The sequence below is a fragment of the Rutilus rutilus genome, assembly GCF_951802725.1.
Source record: "Rutilus rutilus genome assembly, chromosome: 7".
NCBI classification, from domain to species: Eukaryota; Metazoa; Chordata; class Actinopteri; order Cypriniformes; family Leuciscidae; genus Rutilus; species Rutilus rutilus.
The window spans coordinates 17,328,409-17,348,477 of record NC_140221.1 but is presented as its reverse complement, the minus strand read 5'-3'; the positions used below and the strand labels follow the sequence as shown (position 1 = coordinate 17,348,477).

General features: G+C 41.4%; 1 protein-coding gene across 2 annotated transcripts; it reads left to right on the top strand.

Annotated features, from left to right (window-relative positions):
- LOC311294211 (uncharacterized protein) lies at positions 1-19,066 on the top strand. 2 transcript variants are annotated; one of them, XM_084414945.1, is made up of 12 exons: positions 1-160; positions 3,845-3,974; positions 4,161-4,260; positions 4,358-4,443; positions 4,546-4,714; positions 4,812-4,991; positions 5,095-5,217; positions 9,331-9,443; positions 10,158-10,185; positions 10,270-10,372; positions 10,451-10,553; positions 10,695-19,066. In XM_084414945.1, the coding sequence occupies exons 2-12, from the start codon at positions 3,846-3,848 to the stop codon at positions 18,243-18,245; spliced, it is 8,685 nt and encodes a 2,894-aa protein (XP_084271071.1). In that variant the 5' UTR covers positions 1-160; position 3,845; the 3' UTR covers positions 18,246-19,066. The 2 variants fall into 2 exon arrangements, with proteins under 2 accessions (XP_084271071.1, XP_084271070.1); XM_084414944.1 differs by having other exon boundaries at positions 9,328-9,443.
- The last annotated feature ends 1,003 nt before the right edge of the window (positions 19,067-20,069 follow it).

Here is a 20,069-nt window from a genome sequence, read left to right as displayed (position 1 = left end):
AAAGTGGAGGGAAAGAGAGTGAGGGAGGGGGCTCGAGCTCGCGCTTGAATACACAACTACTATGTAACAGCCACGTAATATTCATTCACGGAGATTTACGGGAATTAAAACATATTATAGCCTAATCGACGGGAATTAAAAAAAACAAACAAACAAGCAGGTAAGTTCCGCATGCTTTCTATAACAAATGCTTTGTCGTTATTTTTGTTCTTCAAATCAGAACAGAGTAATGGCGTGACGTGCCAAGCCTGCATCATCAGCGCACTGGATTAGTGTTTGTTTACTAAGCTTCTTCTCGCTCCTGCTCGAGTTCAGCAGGTCCGCTGTTTAATGCATCATGCATATTTGTTCAAATTCTTCACTTTTACCCAAGGCTTGTCATTCTATGTCGAGAATCTTTTGCGTTAAACTGTTTTAACACTCTTCCACAATTGCAGAACATGTAAGAGCAAGTCCATAAATTTTAATTAACTATTTCATTATTAATGACACATGTGCGCTGTAGGCTATGTTATGCAATTGCAAGCTTTCGGGGGGCTGCATATTTTGCCAGCGTTTTACTTGACGAATCCTGCTCGGTCCACCTAAAGAGTGAGCTTATTCGCTCGAAAGGCCCACACTCGTTAAATATAGATGTTTTTCTAAAGGTTTTTTTCTTTTTTCTTTTTTTACACAGCGCAGTTGGCCATCCTTACTCAATACCTCTCGAAGCACACTTCGACTCTCGTTCAATAGCAGACAAAGGTTTTTTTTAGGGATATTCTCGTATAGATTTAGATTATTTTAAAGTATTTCTCCATAAATGTCTCTAGCTCAGATCGAGGAATATGTAAGAAGTGTTGAATTAGTTAAAGTTTGTTTTGGTTCGTGGGACTTTAAATGCACGGATTCCTCCTGCAGCGTGGCGGGACGCACACACCCACTCTGTTTTCCCGAACCTTTCATTGCTTTTGTTAGGGGCCCCATGCATCTCATTGGCGACCCTAGGGACCTTTTCTTCCATTATACTTTAAAGCGTGCGCTTTACATGAAATTTGTCTGGAATTTCTGTATTTCAAACTTTATCTTTGATTTCTTTCTTTATATAAAAAGCTTCATTAAAATAGTGTGTACGTTGTATAATATAATATAAAAGGCTATATGTATTGTATAATATATTACAATTGGTGGTATGTTTCAGGTGACTGCTCACAAGTGTTATCTTAAAGTCATTTAATAATTTAATTTAATTTATTTATTTTATTTGAATGCATGCAGCAAGATAAATGTTGATACCAATAGCACACATATGTGTTGAGTGGATGTGTAGAATTTTTGCATTACTTATTTTCATGTTGGCCTACAATGTCACATGTAAATGCCAAATGCAAAGCACCTCTACATGGATTTTAAACATGGGCAATGTTAAATTTGTTCTGTGTACAATACATTTCATAAAAGTCTGCTGTTCTTTTACATGGATAATATAAGAATGCAGTGCATTTTTTAAATTGGAGAGCAACTTTTTAACCTTATTGATAGCTTTGAATTGATAGTATGAATCCATACATGACTGGCTTTTAAAAGAGGGAGTTCATCTGAAGTTGACATTAACTTCTTGTCATCAATTTTGTTAATCTAGCACATCATGACAACCTTGCAGTTGCAAGTTGCAGAGCTGGTTAGCTGTTATGTTTGAAATCTTCCAGACAAACAGTTGTAGTTTACAGTGAGCAGGTTTCTGCAAAGAGCTGATATTTATATTCAGTTGCCCTGCAGGTGTGTACATGAGGAAGGTGTTCATCTGGTTCTCAGCAAACCCAAAAACACAGACACACACACAGTTTGCTCTTCTGCCTCACTGGTAATGTTTCCTGACAGAAGGGCCACTGACTAATTAATAAGGCAGCCCTTAACTAATTTCCCTGTCAAATGTATAGGCACATACATGAACAAACCCACTTTGTTATGTGGCTTACTAACAACACATTCTTGTATTGACTGGTTCAGGCACAAGCTGACATTCAGTCTGTGCTCATAATGCATAATTAATTACATATTGACTCATTCTTGTAGCTTCTGGAGTGTCTGCTTTGTATTCAATGTTTTTCCCTAATAATGCTGAAAGCGTTTACAGTGCATGTCATTTATCATTGCGATTTGCACTTTAAATTTAACTTGAAATTACAGACTTGATCTTTAAGACGAAAGCCTTGGACGCAGAATGTAAGACAATTTTACACATTAAAAGAATGTGCCAAACCATAAAAGGGGCCCACAGCACAGACGACTCTTTGTTTTAGTGTTTATGTTACAGATGTTGCTCCTCCCACTTACTATGTTCTTCAGCTCCAGGACTCTAGAGCTACTTATGAAATGCAAAAGAACTACTAATGTCTATGTGGTTGAGATGAGGCATTCTGGTGTGCCACACCTCCTCATTAAGTTCTCCATGATATATTTTTCTATCTCCAGTGCGATAATCATTGTCAAAAGCAGCTGTCACTTCTATCACTCAAGGGCAATTCTTAGCCTTATGTCGCAAGCAGCATTTACCACATTCCAAAAAAGCTACAGTTAAAGAGGTAAATACATTTTAAAATATATGAAGCCTCTTGCTTTGTAGTGCCAAACTCTAAGTTAGATGCCAACATGACATTTGTGATAATGGGATCTACTCTGAACAATGAATCTCAGAACAGTAAATCTCGATTATTTCTGAAATCCTATTTTTTTAAGGTTGAAAATTAATCTTTGCTTATTGTACATTTTATGTTTAAAGGGTTCTATGCATATTCTGCCATTCAAACAAAATGATGTTTCACTATGCTCATCAGGCAAGAATCAAGAATCCCGAAAGAAATGTATCACAGTTTCTACAAAAATGTTAAGCGGCACAACTGTTTTCAACATTGATAATATAATAAATGTTTCTTGAACATCAAATCAGCATATTAGAATGATTTCTGAAGGATTATGTGACACTAAAGACTGGAGTAATAGAGTGCAACATCGTCCGCTTCCTTTTGCGTCGGTGCTGGTTCTGGAAGTAATCTTTTCCATTCATTTTTCCAATAGGGATTTATAAAAAAAGTCTTTGTTAAAGAGGTGATAAGCCATGAACCAAGCCAATCAGCTACGAGGTGAATCACAACACTAAAAACTTTGATTTGAAGCAAAACATTTCTGAAAATCAGACAAAAAGACAAAGAAGACTGTGTAACAGCTTTAGTGAGGGAAAGAGTTGGTAATCCATGAAGCATTGCGAACAGCATAAATAATCAAATAAAAAAATGATGGAGAAATACAAAATACTCATTTATGAGTGTTGGTTTAATATATATATATATATAAATATATATATATATAAATATAAATATATATAAATATATATTATATTAAAATATAATATATAAGTTTAGCACAAATTATATATATATATAGCCTATGTACAAACATAAGTATTTTGAAACCGTAGCAAGATCGGCTCCGATTACATGATTAAATGATAATGTAATTTGCAGTGTTTCATGGGAGTGGGGGGAGCTAAAAATCTATTTTGGCATGTGTTGCTTTTTTCGACTCTCTGATTGGTGTAATTTTCTATAAAGCATCATGGGTAATGCAGGTTGTTTTTTTTCGCTTTTAAACACGATTATTTTAAAAATAAGCTGCTGGCTTCAGCAAAAGCAAATACCATTGATTAACAACCTCGTTGTCCAAAAAGCTGTGATAACGGGACAAAAAGCAGTCATACATTATCGTTTACGACTTATAGCCAAGATAAGACATACAAGTTTAGATATTATGTGAGTGGTATTTAAAAAAAAAACAAAAAAAACACATACTATCATTTCTTCCATAGGATGGCATTCCCTGTAGATATTCTGACAAATGTGGATCACGAGTTCTTAGAGCTGGCAGCCGATGAATACATGTCTCTCTACAGAAATCCTGACACAGCTGAGTACTTCAGCCTACCTGATTCCAAACAGGTAAGATGTGAGGTGTTATCTATAATGTCTGCATCCTTTCCCTTCAAAATGTATATATAATTCTCAGGAAAGCTTAATATATTTTTTGCATTTTCTTTTTTTCCTTGATGGCAATAAACAACAATTCTTATATGAATGTGGCTTTAAAACATTTTCACATTTTCAAGTATGTTCTCTTGTTGACAGATAGAGATTGGACTCTGCAATGTGAGTTTTGTCCCTCTATATGGAACAGATACTAAAAAGAAGCTCCTTGCACTGTTCTTACCTGATGACTTTACCAAAGGTAAAATGGTCAGAAGTTATGAAAATCGGAATCATTTGTAACATATTGTGATGTTAATGCTGTATATTTTACCAGACTTATCACATTATACCTGCAGTTGTTGGGCTTTATTTGTTGGGTCAGTGGTGGGGAGTTGAAGATGTTCTTAAAACAGCAGAGCCCTCAAGAACGGGTCTGATCAAGGTCAGTGTTTTCTCTTTTTTATGCAAGGCCAGTAATGCTTATTTTGAATTAGTTGAATCATTTTTTATAACTACTACAAGACTAGTGCCATGCTTATCGTAGGTCAGCACTCTTGGGGAGAGGATAGTCCTATATGTTCTCAACAGAATTGTGTTGAGAAATGAGAAGAGCAGTGAAGATGTTTCCTTTCTCTGCCATTGTGAGCATGAAAGTGCGAAAATACTATGGAAGGATGGAGAGGCCATTGGCTTTTACTCCTACAAACCCAAAGGTAATGACAGTTCCTTCAAAGCCTCATATAACCCCCCCAGAGCTTACTTGTTGTTTTTACATAAAAAAAACCCCATCATATTACTCTTTACTTACAGGTAGCTTGTGCAGAAACTTCTTGACCCAGTGCTATCAACTTCCTGTCATGGACACAGTATTTGTCAGGAAGTGTCACCGGGGCAAGGGTCATGGCGTAAAGATACTGGAGGACTTTGTTGGTAGCTTCAGAAAGGAGTATATAGGGTTGAAGTTTCCTCTTTCTGAAGCTATTTATAAAGGTATAGAAACAGACTTACTTTATGGTCAAATGTCACCTTTGCTCACATAACAGATATTATTCCTGGTTTCAACGTTCTGTATCTCCAAACTCTTTCTTTACAGTTTGTGAGAAGTACTTCAGTATACATCCAGCAGACAAAGAGATTCTGTGGGAAGTAGAGAAAATAGGAAGCCCTTTCCAGAGAACTCTAATAGCAAACAGGCTACAGAAGTTGAAGCTAAAAGGTAAGGAAAATATCTGTATTTTCTGCTTCAGTGATATGTAAATAAAGAAACGTTGGATGACGACGAATGGGGTTTCGCTTAGAAAGCCTATCACCCTCGAGTATAGAAAACGAGCCAATGGCAATGAAATGCCATGGGTCTGCGGAATTTGCATAGCGTAACTCCGCCGCACCTAGTGGGTATATAAGGAAGTACGCCGGCAACATGCAGATATGTTTCTTCTCTGAGGAACCGAGACTGAACTCAGGCATTCCCAGCAGTACAGCGGAAGTGGCAGGGAGACGTAGCGTCTCCGTTCCCTACTCAGGGAACGAGGGTTACATATGTAACCGAGACGTTTCCTTTCGCGGTCACTCCGAGTTACGTCGGATGATGACGAATGGGGTCCCCAGTCTAATCACGCCACCTCGGCTGTCTTCCTGTGCAGAGATGAATGATTCGTAACATACACTACTGTTCAAAACATTGAGGTCGTAAGATGGTTTAATGTTTTTGAAAGAAGTCTCTTGCGTAAGTCTGAGCTCCCTGTCGTGAGACTAGCACAAATGAAGGAGTCCTACTTAACACAGGAATACCAAGGTACACTGGGAAGCATATCTCAGTGGAAATATGCAATTATTGGGGGGGGGGGGGGACTTGGAATACACATATGACCCGGAGGGGCAGCATATGGAGTAACACTGGAGTGTCCAGCCGCAGGTGGAATATTTCAACCCCAGGGGTGGCAAGGTGGCTTGCCGAGGGAAAGACACATGCTCAGAGAGGCTTACATTGGAAATACACATGTGGGGGTCGCCCAGAGGGGGAACCATGCACATGGAGGCACCTAGCCAAGCGCAAAAGGTGCCGGTGGCATAACTCTGGCGTTGACGTCAACAGTGCTGGAGGAAACTCAGGGCTTATGAGGCTCACCTGAGGAAATATTGCATGCATCCCATCCATGGAGAGGAATGGCGAGCAAGCGAAGACACCTGAGCAGAATCTAGTACCAGCTAGTTGAAGCGAGTACATGAGAAGAAACTGGCTCCACTCGGAGATTATATAATCTCGCAAATGTGTTAGGTGTCGCCCAGCCTACAGCTCTACAAATGTCTGTTAGCGAGGCGCCATGCGCTAGAGCCCAAGAGGATGCCACACTCCGAGTGGAGTGGGCCGTCACACCAAGGGGGTATGGTCGATCTTGCTGCTGGTATGCCAAAACAATGGCGTCCACTATCCAGTGAGACAACCTTTGCTTGGAGAGAGCCTTTCCCTTCAGCTTCCCACCATAACAGACAAAGAGCTGGTCTGAGGTCCTGAAACACCGCATTCTGTCTACGTAAGCACGGAGGGCGCGTACTGGACAGAGCAGTGCCAAGACTGGGTCTGCCTTCTCCAAGGGCAGCGCTTGTAGGTTCACCACCTGGTCTCGAAAGGGTGTGGTGGGAACCTTGGGCACATATCCAGGCCGGGGTCTCAGGATCACGTGAGAGTTAGCCGGTCCGAATTCCAGGCACGCTTCGTCAACCGAAAATGCCTGCAGGTCCCCTTCGCCAGTAGTGTGGCGACCTCCGCTCTCATGACAGGGGCATTGCCACCGACCATAGTGAAGCGGACTCCCCTGAAGCGGGGAGGAGACCGCACGAACTGAATCGCGTAGCCGAGCCTGATGGTTCTCGCGACCCAGCGGGACAGTCTGGGGAGCTCTAGCCAGGCTCCCAGAAACTGCGCCAGTGGGGTCATTCGAACCACAGACGTACCGTCGGTGGTACAGCGAGGCGGAATGACCGGCCCAGGCGAGGGTGGCATAGCGGCCCTGTGCGGGGGCACGGTCATTAGCCGCGTCCTGCCAGAGGAGGCCAGGGGAGGACCAGCGTCCCACGGGGGCGTGCTCTGGCAAGGGTCTGGCAACAGAGGGGGATGAGAGGAGCGTGGCCCGTGGGCGGCGCATGCTGTCATCCGAGAACTCTGTGACAGAGGGGGACGATAGTGGCAGGACCCGTGGGCGGCGCGCACTATGGTCCGAGAACTCTGTGTTCTCAGGGTTGGGGGAACCAGTTCTTTCTTTAACCACATTAGGGTACTGCTCGTCGTTGGACGAGCAGCGGGGAGTGGAGAACAAAAGATTCTCCCCCGGCCCTCCACCGGGGGAAGGAGTGGCCCTGCTACCATCTCCTGAGAAAGTCTCAGGGGCGCCGTTTATCCTGGCGTTTATCGGGGCGCGGGGCCGGAGAGGGCTGTGGCGCTTTCCTGCGACTTTCTCCACGACGCAGCCCAGGTGGAGTCTGCTGCTGTGGCCGTGCGGGAGGGGCGGGAGCCGCAGGAGGGCGTCCTCGGCGGCGAGCAGGCTGAGGATTCTGTGCTGACGGCTGGGTGGAGGCAGCAGCGGACCGTCGGGGCAGAATGTGCTTGATAGCCTCAGTCTGCTTCTGAGCGGTCGAGAACTGTTGGGCAAAGTCCTCGACCGCACCGCCGAAGAGGCCGGCCTGGGATATGGGGGTGTCGAGCAGACGAGTCCGCTCGGCCTCCCGCATATCAGCCAGGTTCAGCCAGAGATGTCTCTCCTGGACCACAGCTGTGGACATCACCTGGCCCAGGGAGCGTGCGGTCACCTTCGTTGCCCGGAGAGCAAGGTCGGTGGCGGCACGCGGCTCATCAAAGAGCCCTGGGTCAGTCCTGCCCTCGTGCATGTCCCTGAGCATCTGGGCCTGGTAGACCTGCAAGATGGCCATGGCATGCAAAGAGGCGGCTGCCTGTCCCGCTGCTCTGTAAGATTTCGCCACCAGGGTAGACGAAAATCTACAGGCTTTGGATGGGTGCTTAGGGTCACCACGAGAGGAAGCGCTTGCCGGACACAGCTGCATCGCGACAGAACGTTCCACCGGGGGAACCCCAGTGTACCCACAGGCAGCAGCCTTATCGAGGGGAGGAAAGGCGGAGGAGGTCGACGAACGATCGCGGGAAGACAATGGTGTCTTCCAGGACCGCGTGACCTCCTCATGCACATCCGGGAAGAAAGGTATTGGGGTTGGACACCGACGAGGGTCAGCGACCGCACCCAAAAACCAATCGTCCAGCCGCGAGCGCACAGGGTCGGGTGGCGGAGACCACTCGAGCCCAATGGCCGCGGCTGCCCGGGAAAGCATGGCCGTCATCTCGGGATCTGACTCGGGCAATGCTGGCACACCCGAAGGTGGCAGCACAGCCGAATCATCACTTCCCGATGACTCCTGCCCGCCTTGTGATGCAGTGATCGACATTGCATCCTCTTCTGGATCGCTGAAAGAGATACGCGGGGCCTCCGTAGAGGGACCAGCGATCTCAATCTGAACACTCGCGGGTACCGGCGCTGGAGAGGGGGGTGTGGACCGTGGATGAGTCGGCGGTTTGTTCCACACCGTCACCCTCAGGTCACCCTGGCCACCAGCCGAAATGTGGCACATTGCGACCACAACCAGAAGTGCACGGGCGAGGCATCTTTAAAAAGACGTGCCGCGTGCAAGCTCTTTTTGTGAGAGGAAAAACTCTGCGGATGTTGAAGCGACCAGGGAGAAACACACTAACTGGCAGATCACTGCACAGATCAGCAGGGTAATGTGCACTTGCTGGAGATCGCCGTCACACCAACACTGGAGAGTTCGCTCGTCTCGACGGATGAAGAGATAAAGAGTAACTCAGGATTTGGCTTTTGGAGTGAAGAAATAGCTCTCGGCTCCGAAGCGAAAACATATCTGCATGTTGCCGGCATACTTCCTTATATACCCACGAGGTGGGGCGCTATACAAATTCCGCAGACCCATGGCATTTCATTGCCATTGGCTCGTTTTCTATACTCGAAGGTGATAGGCTTTCTAAGCGAAACCCCATTCGTCGTCATCCGACGTAACTCGGAGTGACCACGAAAGGGAACAAACAATACATTGACTTCCAAAGCCATTTTTGTCTATTCAGTGTTTTTGTCTGACACAATGATGTCTTTGAATTACGTTAATCTGGTGGTTTTTCTCTGCAAATATTGATATTTGCGATTACTTTTGATAATACATTTGATGAATTAATTAGCATATCATGCAATTACTCTGATTAAATTTTTTAATGGATTGCAGCCCTAATAATGTCATTCTTTATTAGCAGAGAAGGACCAGGTTGTGAGCAAACTGAAATTTGAGGAAGATGCTGTCATTGCTCCAATGGAAATTGAGATCACAAAGGTTCAGGAAACCATTGAATACACAGTGGAGATAGTGGTAAATGAATTTCTGATTCTTTTACCTTTGTATTAATTAACTTTGTGTTGACAGAAAATAGTTTTGATTAACTAGCTCAAAATCGTTTTTGGCAAATTCAGAACAATTCAACATGATTAACAATGTGCAATTCCCCAAATGTTCAATTCAGCAATAAAGCAGCTCTGAAGAAACCAATGAAGTTCATCATCCAGTCAGTTCTGATCCGATAGTGTCAGTTCAGTCAAGTCAGTAATATTGCTGACTATTAAGTGTCCCCAACTAAGCAAGCCAAAGTGGCAAGGAACCCAAACTCCATCAGGTGATAGAATGGAGAAGAAAAAAAACTTGGGAGAAACCGGTTTCTGTTGGGGAACCAGCCCTCCTCTGGCCAAATGAACGCACATGGTGTGATTGTGATAGCAGGCTGCATCACAAGTCAGATTGTGGAAGCGATATCATTCAGGATATTTTATCCAGTTGCTTCTGCTGGAAGATCAGGATACATCACGCTGGCATGTGCAAATTAAATTCATCAACTCACAAAATGAGTTGGCAACTGATTCAATTTTTAACATTTTGATTATTATATAAATGTCAAGATGGATGCATATTAAATATTTTTTATCCAATGCACATTAAAAAAAGACTGAATCTTTAAATTCATATTGAATCTGTAAATGATGAAGTATATTATGAAGTAAATCTTATATCTAATGTTGATATTAACTTTAGGAGGAGACCATTACAGACATCACCAAAGGCAAGTATCATCTTTTTGTTGAACAATAATTTGTTCAATAAAGACTCTCCTGCCTAATCTAACTGATGTTCTTCACTGTTACAGAAGTAGATGACATACCTGTCTCAAGGCGTGGCAGAGGTAGCAGCCTGAAACGCAGAGGTATCAGAGAAAATTCAGAGGAGAGGCTTTCAAAGAACATAATCAGGTATCATATTACTTGTCAGCCGAATACCATAACATTATTAAATACTACATTGTGTACAATTAACTATGTCTCTCAAAGGGTGGAAGACATTGAGGCAGGAGTTGAAAGTCCAATTGAGGTGGCAACTGAGGAACATCTTGATGACACTTTTTCTGTAAAAGAATCAGAAACTGTACTCAGGGTATGAACTCAACCAAATAAACCTATGGCTCATGTATTTTCATTACTAAACAGCTTGACCAGTATTATTATGTACTTTGTTTAATTAAATTTATTACAGTTTCAGTACAGTAATTAACATCCATCTTCTCTAATTTGGCAGAGTACAACAGACACAGTAACTGCAACTGTGACAAACATATCAGAGCTTAGAAGTTCACAGAAAGAGGTGGAAAAAGACACAGTCACAGCTACATCAGAGGGGACTCCAGTCACCCACCTCACCACAGCTGGGGAAATAAAGAGCCAGAGAGGCAGTGAAGAGGAATGTGAAATTGTTAATGTGGAGCACACTGTTGTAAAACAAGGAGCCACTATAGGGTCTATTGACCAAAGCCAACTTCACTCTGTGGTGGATATAGAAATTGTAAAGATGAGTATTGGAACTGAAGAGGAACAAAATGAGAATTTAGAAAAGAACAAAGAGGTTGAGGAAGATAAACCTGTGTGTGAGACAGAGGAGGAGGAAATAAAAAAAATGCTGGATGAACCTGCAGAGGAAAAGGCTATGAGTGGGACTGTTGAAATGTGTAACAATACAAAAGCTGTAGAAGAGGTGACAGATCAATCGGAGACTCTTGCTAACAAAGCAGAATCAGAATCTGAGGTTGAGGAATACAGAGAAAAAGAAGAGCTTACAGTGGAAACCGATTCTACTATGGACGCTGAAATCACACAGGGGGAAACTGTAGATGTAGTTCCTGAAATTTCAGAAAATTTTAGCAAAGCAGTGATTCAGCAGGTAGAATGTGTTGAGCCACAACACGAGGCCAAATTCAGGACTGATGAGAGTGATGAAGTTATTGCAGAGGATGTAGGTCCAGATGAGAGTGATGAGGCAAACACAAATGTTGATGAAACAGTAGTCATTGAATCTGGAAGTTTTGAACTGCTGAAAGCTACAGAAGAGAAAACACCTCAGATTACAGAGACTACTGAGGGAGACATCCCACTTGTAGAAGCAGAACCTGACAAGGATGTAACAGAAAAAGTTAAAGAAATCGAGAACAAGGAAGCAAATTTAGCTGGACAAACAAACAGTGACATAGAGATGAGCAGTCTTTCTCAGGAGACAGATGTCCAGGAAGAGGAGGTACCAGTCAGCACAGAGATAAATCTCAGACGTAGAACAATAAGAGTTCAGTCTCCACTGAGAAGAAAATCTAGACGTGTACAAAAACAAGAAGCTGAAGCAGATGTTGAACATCAGGAAAGACACACAGTGGTGACCAAGAATAAAACTGAAGCAATCTCAATGACAGAAGAGAGAGTTGAAGAAATTGATCAAGAGGTCAATAAGATGGAAAACAAGGAAGCAAAATTAGCTGAGTTGGAGCCAGTGGAAGAACCAGACATGATTAGAAATGAAGATGAAAAAACTTCAGCATCAACAGAAGAGATTGTGAATGTCTGTTTACCGATTATTACAACAGAGACCAGTTTTGAAAGTCTTGATGATATGGCAAACTCAAACATTGTGGAAACTGCAGCTGTTGATACTGAGAAATCTGAGATACTGATGGGTGTAGAAATAGATGATCAAGAAAAAGAACGTGATGAGGAGAAAGAGATTGAGGATGGTACTCCAGTAATAAACTTACAACAAGCCACAGTAGTACTTGTAGATTTGAACAAACTTTCCCAAAATACAGAAGAGGTTGGAACTCCAGAAGCCTTAAAACATTCCCAACTGGAGGAACATCTGGAATTGGATAAACCAGATAAAAGTGTAGATCTGTGCAACCTGGCATCAGAAGAGGAGGAACAAAAAGAAGAAATACAAACACAAGAAGACACTGAAATTATCCCTGAGGAAGAAAAAATAGAGGAAGAAAACACAGTTGAAGAGCAGAAAAAACTTGATAAACAAGACATGACATTTGAGGAGCAAAAGCCAACAGAAGTTTTGGCCACAATGCCAGCTCAGAACAACCTGGTGGAAAGCACTAAAAATGAAATCTACCGGAATGAGGATGAAGGAGTGAGCAGTCTTACTCAGGATAAAGAAAAAACTGAAATAGTCCTAATAGCAGAAAAGAGTGCTGACAAAGTGGATCAAGGTGCAGAAAAAGATAAAGAGAAAGCACCTCAAAAATCAACTGTAGAGGCTACTGAGAATGTGATCCCATTTGTAGAAGCAGAACCCCTAGAGGGTGTAGTAGAAAAAGAAGCTCAAGAAATTAACATAATGGAAAACAAAGAAACAAATGTAGCTGTGACAAAGGACACATATGATGAGGCACCTGAGATGGGAGAAGAAGCCAATTTAGAGCAACAGAAAAATGAACCATTGCTTAAAAATGAGAAAGAAACAGCTGAGACAGAAAAACCCATGGAGATGGACCCAGTGGTTAGCAAGGGGCAAACACATGTTGTAGAGGGGACCACCATTCAAATAGAGGAGGTCTCACGGGTGGAAAGCACTGAAACCAATCAAAGTGAAAATGCAAGGATCACAAGGAGAAGTCTCAGGCTCAGTGCAAAATCAGTTACATCTACACAGAATACCAGAAAATCTACACGTCTCCACAAAGCAGAGTTGGAACCAGTAAAAGAAGCAGATATGAGTAGAAATGAATATGAAGAAACCTCAGCAGCAACAGAAAGGACTGTGAATGTGGGTATACCCATAATTACAGTAGAGACCAACTTGGAAAGTCCTGATGAAATACCAAACACAAATGTTGAGAAAACTTCAGCTGTTGGACCTGAGACGTCTGTACTGCTGATGGGTGTAGAAACAGATAATAAAAAGGAGGCACCTAAGATTTTAGAGGAGGTCACACTTATAGAAGCAGAACCTGATGAAGAGGTAGAGAAAGATGATGGTACTCCAACAATACAGCTGCAAAAAGCCACAGTAGTACTTGTAGATTTAAACAACCTTTCCCAAAGCACAGAAGGAGAGAGTGACACTCCAGAAGTATTAACGAATTCCCAGACAGAGGAACAACTGGAACTGGATGAACCAGATAAAAGTGAATATACACTACGTATCCAGACATCCGAATATGAGGAACAGCAAGAAGAACTACAAAAAGAGGAAAATACGGAAAAGACCCCTGAGGAAGAAGACGACAAAATGGAGGAAGAAAACACAGTTGAAGAGTGGAAAAAACTTGATAAACAAGACATAACATTTGAGGAGCAGAAACTTACAGAAGTTTTAGAAGGACAAAGTTATGTAAAGGAGACAGAGATTGTAGAGGAATATAAGGCAGTCATTGATGAGGATGTGGAAGAAACTGTAACATCTGAAGAACATCCAGAAGCAACAACAATGGCAGACAAAGCAAATATAATTAAGGAGACAGAAAATGATCAAGATGTTGCTTTAAAAGAGAAACAAACAGACAGTGATGTAGAGATGACCAGTCTTGCTCAGGAGGCACCAGAAGCTGTCCAGGAAATCTTAGAAGAGGAGGTACCAGTCAGCACAGAGAGAAGTCTCAGACATAGAAAAATAAAAGTTCAGTCTCCACCAAGAAGGAAATCTAGACGTGTACAAAATCAAGAAGCTAAAGTAGATGTTGAACATCAGGAAAGACACACAGTGGTGACCGAGAATAAAACTGAAGCAATCTCAATGACAGAAGAGACAGTTGAAGAAATGGATCAAGAGGTCAACATGAAGAACGAGGAAACACGTTTAGCTGAACTGGAGCCAGTGGAAGAGGATACTGAGAAGGTTGTCACACTTGTAGAAGGAGAACCTGATGAGGATGTAAAAAATGTTGAACCTGATGAGGATGCAGAACAGGGATTTGAAGAAATCAACAAGATGGAGAACAAGGAACCAAGCTTAGAGAACAATGCGGCTCCTGAGATGGGAAGAGAAGAAGTCAATTTAGAGCAACAGAAAAATGAACCATTGTTTATAAATGAGAAAGAAACAGCTGAGACAGAAAAACCCATGGAGATGAACCCAGTGGTTAGCAAGGGGCAAACACATGTTGTAGAGGGGACCACCATTCAAATAGAAGAGGTCTCACAGGTGGAAAGCACTGAAACCAATCAAAGTGACAATGCAAGGATCACAAGGAGAAGTCTCAGGCTCAGTGCAAAATCAGTTACATCTACACAGAATACCAGAAAATCTACACGTCTCCACAAAGCAGAGTTGGAACCAGTAAAAGAAGCAGATATGAGTAGAAATGAATATGAAGAAACCTCAGCAACAACAGAAAGGACTGTGAATGTGGGTATACCCATAATTACAGTAGAGACCAACTTGGAAAGTCCTGATGAAATACAAAACACAAATGTTGAGAAAACTTCAGCTGTTGGACCTGAGACGTCTGTACTGCTGATGGGTGTAGAAACAGATAATAAAAAGGAGGCACCTAAGATTTTAGAGGAGGTCACACTTGTAGAAGCAGAACCTGATGAAGAGGTAGAGAAAGATGATGGTACTCCAATAATACAGCTGCAAAAAGCCACAGTGGTACTTGTAGATTTAAACAACCTTTCTCAAAGCACAGAAGGAGAGAGTGACAGTCCAGAAGTCTTAACGAATTCCCAGACAGAGGAACAACTGGAACTGGATGAACCAGATAAAAGTGAATATCAACTACGTATCCAGACATCCGAACATGAGGAACAGCAAGAAGAACTACAAAAAGAGGAAAATACGGAAAAGACCCCTGAGGAAGAAGACGACAAAATGGAGGAAGAAAACACAGTTGAAGAGTGGAACAAACTTGATAAACAAGACATAACATTTGAGGAGCAGAAACTTACAGAAGTTTTAGAAGGACAAAGTTATGTAAAGGAGACAGAGATTGTAGAGGAATATAAGGCAGTCATAGATGAGGATGTGGAAGAAACTGTAACATCTGAAGAACATCCAGAAGCAACAACAATGGCAGACAAAGCAAATATAATTAAGGAGACAGAAAATGATCAAGATGTTGCTTTAAAAGAGAAACAAACAGACAGTGATGTAGAGATGACCAGTCTTGCTCAGGAGGCACCAGAAGCTGTCCAGGAAATCTTAGAAGAGGAGGTACCAGTCAGCACAGAGAGAAGTCTCAGACATAGAAAAATAAAAGTTCAGTCTCCACCAAGAAGGAAATCTAGACGTGTACAAAATCAAGAAGCTGAAGTAGATGTTGAACATCAGGAAAGACACACAGTGGTGACCGAGAATAAAACTGAAGCAATCTCAATGACAGAAGAGACAGTTGAAGAAATGGATCAAGAGGTCAACATGAAGAATGAGGAAACACGTTTAGCTGAATTGGAGCCAGTGGAAGAGGATACTGAGAAGGTTGTCCCACTTGTAGAAGGAGAACCTGATGAGGATGTAAAAAATGTTGAACCTGATGAGGATGCAGAACAGGGATTTGAAGAAATCAACAAGATGGAGAACAAGGAACCAAGCTTAGAGAACAATGCGGCTCCTGAGATGGGAAGTGAAGAAGCCAATTTAGAGCAACATGAAAATGAGTCATTGGTTAAAAATGAGTCAGAAAAACACATGGAGATGGATAAAGTTTCAGTGGTTTGCAAGGAGCAAACATACGTTATAGAGGAGACCACCATTCCAGTAGAGGAGGTCTCACAGATGAAAATCTCTGAAACCAATGACAATAAAAGTGAAAAGATCACAAGGAGAAGTCTGAGGATCAGTGCACAGCCAGCCACATCTACACAGAAGACCAGAACATCTACACGTCTTCACACAGCAGAGTTGGAACCAGTGAAAGATGCAGATAGGAGTAGAAATGAAGAAACCTCATCAACGACAGTAGAGACCGTGAATGTCTGTGTACCAATTATTACTGTAGAGACCAACATGGAAAGTCTTGATGAAGATGGAGATTTGGTTTTCATGAGTAGAAAGGTGGAAACTACTTCATATGAGCAAGAGAGAGACATATCAAATGATAAGGGAAAAGTGGATGAAGCTTTGCCTGACAAATCAACAGATGAACAAGAAAATGAGACCGAGAGCTCAATTAAAACAACTGAAAATGAAATTCTGGTGGAAATTAATAAAACACAAAAAGTTGTAGAGGGGGGAGTTCAAGATGAAGAAAAAGCAGAGCCTCAACAGGAAAATGTAGACCAGAAACAAGAGGAGAATACTCAACAGAAGGGAGAAGATAAAGCAAGAACAAGCTCAGTAGAAGAGGATGCTACTCAAGAAGAAGAAGCAGTGTCAAAGGAGGAAAATGTGGGGGAAACCAATCTGACAAGTGAATTTAAGACAACAGCTGCGGAGGGGAAGGTTGCTTTAGAAAGCTCTGATCAAGAGGCACCCTTCATTACAAGAAGAAGTCTCAGATACCGGACAGTAACAGTCCAGTCTACACCAAGAAGAAAATCAAAACGCCTCCACAGACAAGAGGTGGAGTCAGAAAAAGAAACAAAGGACAACATATGTGGAAATGAAAATGACTCAGCAAAACAGAAATCAGCTGATGATTCAAATATCGAGAAGGAGAATGAGGCATTAAATGCTGAAGAGAGCATTACTGATACTGAATTAGAAAATTTGAAGACAAAAGAGGGAGAAGGCATTATTCAGGTAAATATAGAAGGAAAAGCAGAGGAAACAGGGACAAAAGATGATACTGTAGAGGAAGGAAATGAAATCCTGTTTGAAATCAATGAAAGTAACAGAACCAGCCCAGAAAACACTGAGCAGAACAAGACTCAAGAGGAAAATCTTGAGAGAGATGTACAGGTGCCTAAAGAACAGGAGGAGGAAGTCTCTAGTGTACAGGAGGAAGAGAAACCACTCCAGGAAAAAGAAACTAAGGGAGCAGTGCAAGGAAGTTCTTTTGATTTGGAGGAAACAACAGTGGAAAGGAGAACCCTGAGAAAAAGAGTGACTGTTGAAACGGCTGCTCCAAGAAAATCCAAACGTCTTCGCAAACAAGAGCACGATGAAGATAGCGAGCAAGTCAAGGGAGAAGTTATGCAACAAACTGAGACAGTAGAAGTGACATTTACAGCAGACAACGTAGAGCTGAGCTCAGATGTTTCTGCAGCAGTTTTTGAGGACAGTAATTTGGGTGGAGGAACAAATGCAGAAGGGACTAAATCAGATGGAGATTGTAAAATCCATGAAGACACCAAGACAGATGCAGGTGAATCTCAAGAGGAGCATAAAGAGAAAAGAGTAAATAAACCTCAGACAGATGAGGATAACGAAGAGCTTATGGAGCAAAATAGCAGGAAAGTAGAAGAGACAGGTGAATTGGAGGAAGTGATAGAGCAACATGTGGAGGCAGAAGAGCAAAAGCTTGAGTCGGGCTTCACTTTAGAGTTGGAGGTAGAGGAAACATCTGATCAAGAAGAAAACAAAGCAGAGGAGGACAGCAGAGTGGCCACGGAGGCCGCAAAAGACATCGTATTCACACCTGCTGAAAAATCTGATGAAGGTGAAGAAAATGTCTCTGATGAGGATGAGAAAGGTCTTGCCATTGAAAAGCATGTTCTTCAGAGCAGCTCAAGTACATCTTCAAGCAGACGAAGATCAATGAGACTGCAAATGCATGAATCTGAAAAGAACACTAAGGAAGATGAATCCGATTCCGAGGAGTCAGAAGAACAACAAACAGCGAAACAGAGGAAAAGAAAAGCTATAACTGACTTGACACCTGGACGCAGATCAAAACGCTATGTTAGGGCAAAAATTGTTTAGCAGATTTGTGGGTCTTGTATTAATACAGGCCTCCTATGCATTTCTTAAGGGACCTACCAATTATATAATGTGAAGTTTTCTATTACATTTTCAAATGTTAAATCATGCAAATTATTTTACAACTATTTTTTTTTTCCTGAAGTACTGGGGATTTTATTAAATACTTGTTTCCTGAAATTTACTGGATTTAATGAAATTAAGCATGATAACTATAACTTTTTAGTTGGTAATATCTACCTATATCTTTAAGTTAGACACAGTTATTGTTTCTTTTTACATTTTTATTCTACATTGTGCTTTGCAAATTAATTATAGAGGTAGTTTTTAATGTAACACTATTTTTATATATTCCACAGTAATTCATCCATTAAATATCGTTCCTCATTTTCGGAGTAAACGGGCAAGTGTTTTGTGTGAAATTTTTCCCAATGTGCAGTATGTGCTTCCATTACATATAGTGTACCTTTCTAAGGTGAGTTTGTGACACGTTTTGTGATTGCAGTGTACCAAATTACAGAGAATCTGCCACAACTGCCCTTGTTTTTATTGCCAAGGAAATTATATTGGTCTTTTTGTGAATCTCAAAGCAATACATTTTGTCCTATTTTCATTTTCATATCTTTTAAATAGCAAATGTTCGTGAATGTGTAATGCTATAGGTTTGTTAAAGGTTGCTTAACGTTTCACTTTTGAATATTAAAATGCGAAAATAATGACTTTTCTCTTTTTACCTCTGTGATTGTTCTGTGAAAACATTTCCTGAACTGTGATTTGTTAGCTAATTTGGCTTAAATGTTTAAATAAAGTCATAAATTACCTGAGGTTATTTCATTTTATTTGTGTCAAATGTGTGTTTAAATAGGCTCCAGCATCCCATGCGATCCTACAGTGCATAAAACAAGCAGTTTGGAAAAAGGATGTCAGTTGTTTCACATACTTACAGTATTTGTTTGATTTATTTAGGCAAGGCAAGGCAAGGCAAGGCAAGTTTATTTATATAGCACATTTCATACACAATGGCAATTCAAAGTGCTTTACATAGAAGAAATTAAAATAATAAAAAGAAATAAGAATAATTAAAACAGTTTAGAAAAATAAAAATAAAATACAGTACAGTACAAACAGTCGGACGAGCATTGGCACAGTGCTCATTCATTAAATGCATAGTTAAACAGATGTGTTTTGAGTCTGGATTTGAAAGTGACTACTGTAGGAGCACATCTGATCTCCTCTGGAAGCTGGTTCCAGCTGCGGCTGGCATAATAGCTAAAAGCGGACTCGCCATGTTTAGAGTGAACCCTTGGTATTTCTAGCTGATATGATCCTAGTGATCTGAGTGATCTGTTGGGTTTATATTCAGTGAGCATATCTGCAATGTATTGAGGTCCTAGGCCATTGAATGATTTATATACCAGTAATAATACTTTAAAATCAATCCTAAATTTAACTGGGAGCCAGTGTAAAGACCCGAGGACTGGTGTGATATGTTCATATTTTCTGGTTCTGCTCAGATTTATTAACTATTAAATTTTGATTTATTAACAGTAAATTCAAAGTAACTCACTTAAAACCTACACATGAAACATCTTATACAATGGTCCCAAAAAGTAACTTTTAAAAGCATGAAGTTGAACTTTTATTTATTTTACACACAAGCCAAGTAATATCATCAAACAATTCTCATTTGTCTAATTACGTTTTAAACAAAACAGATAATATGATCCCAAGATGATTTTTAGTGGATATATAAAGTCAGTTTCTTCAATTCACTCAGCTGTTTTGTAAGTGATCACAGGTATTTGAATCATCACATTAACCAGAACA

What these genes read in the sequence shown, in the direction of transcription:
- LOC311294211 (XM_084414944.1), top strand. Translation starts at nt 3,846, where the DNA reads ATGGCATTCCCTGTAGATATTCTGACAAATGTGGATCACGAGTTCTTA. An exon ending in CAAGAACGGGTCTGATCAAG is followed by an intron (nt 4,444 to 4,545) that starts GTCAGTGTTTTC and finishes TGCTTATCGTAG; the next exon opens with GTCAGCACTCTTGGGGAGAG. An exon ending in ACAGAAGTTGAAGCTAAAAG is followed by an intron (nt 5,218 to 9,327) that starts GTAAGGAAAATA and finishes ATTCTTTATTAG; the next exon opens with CAGAGAAGGACCAGGTTGTG.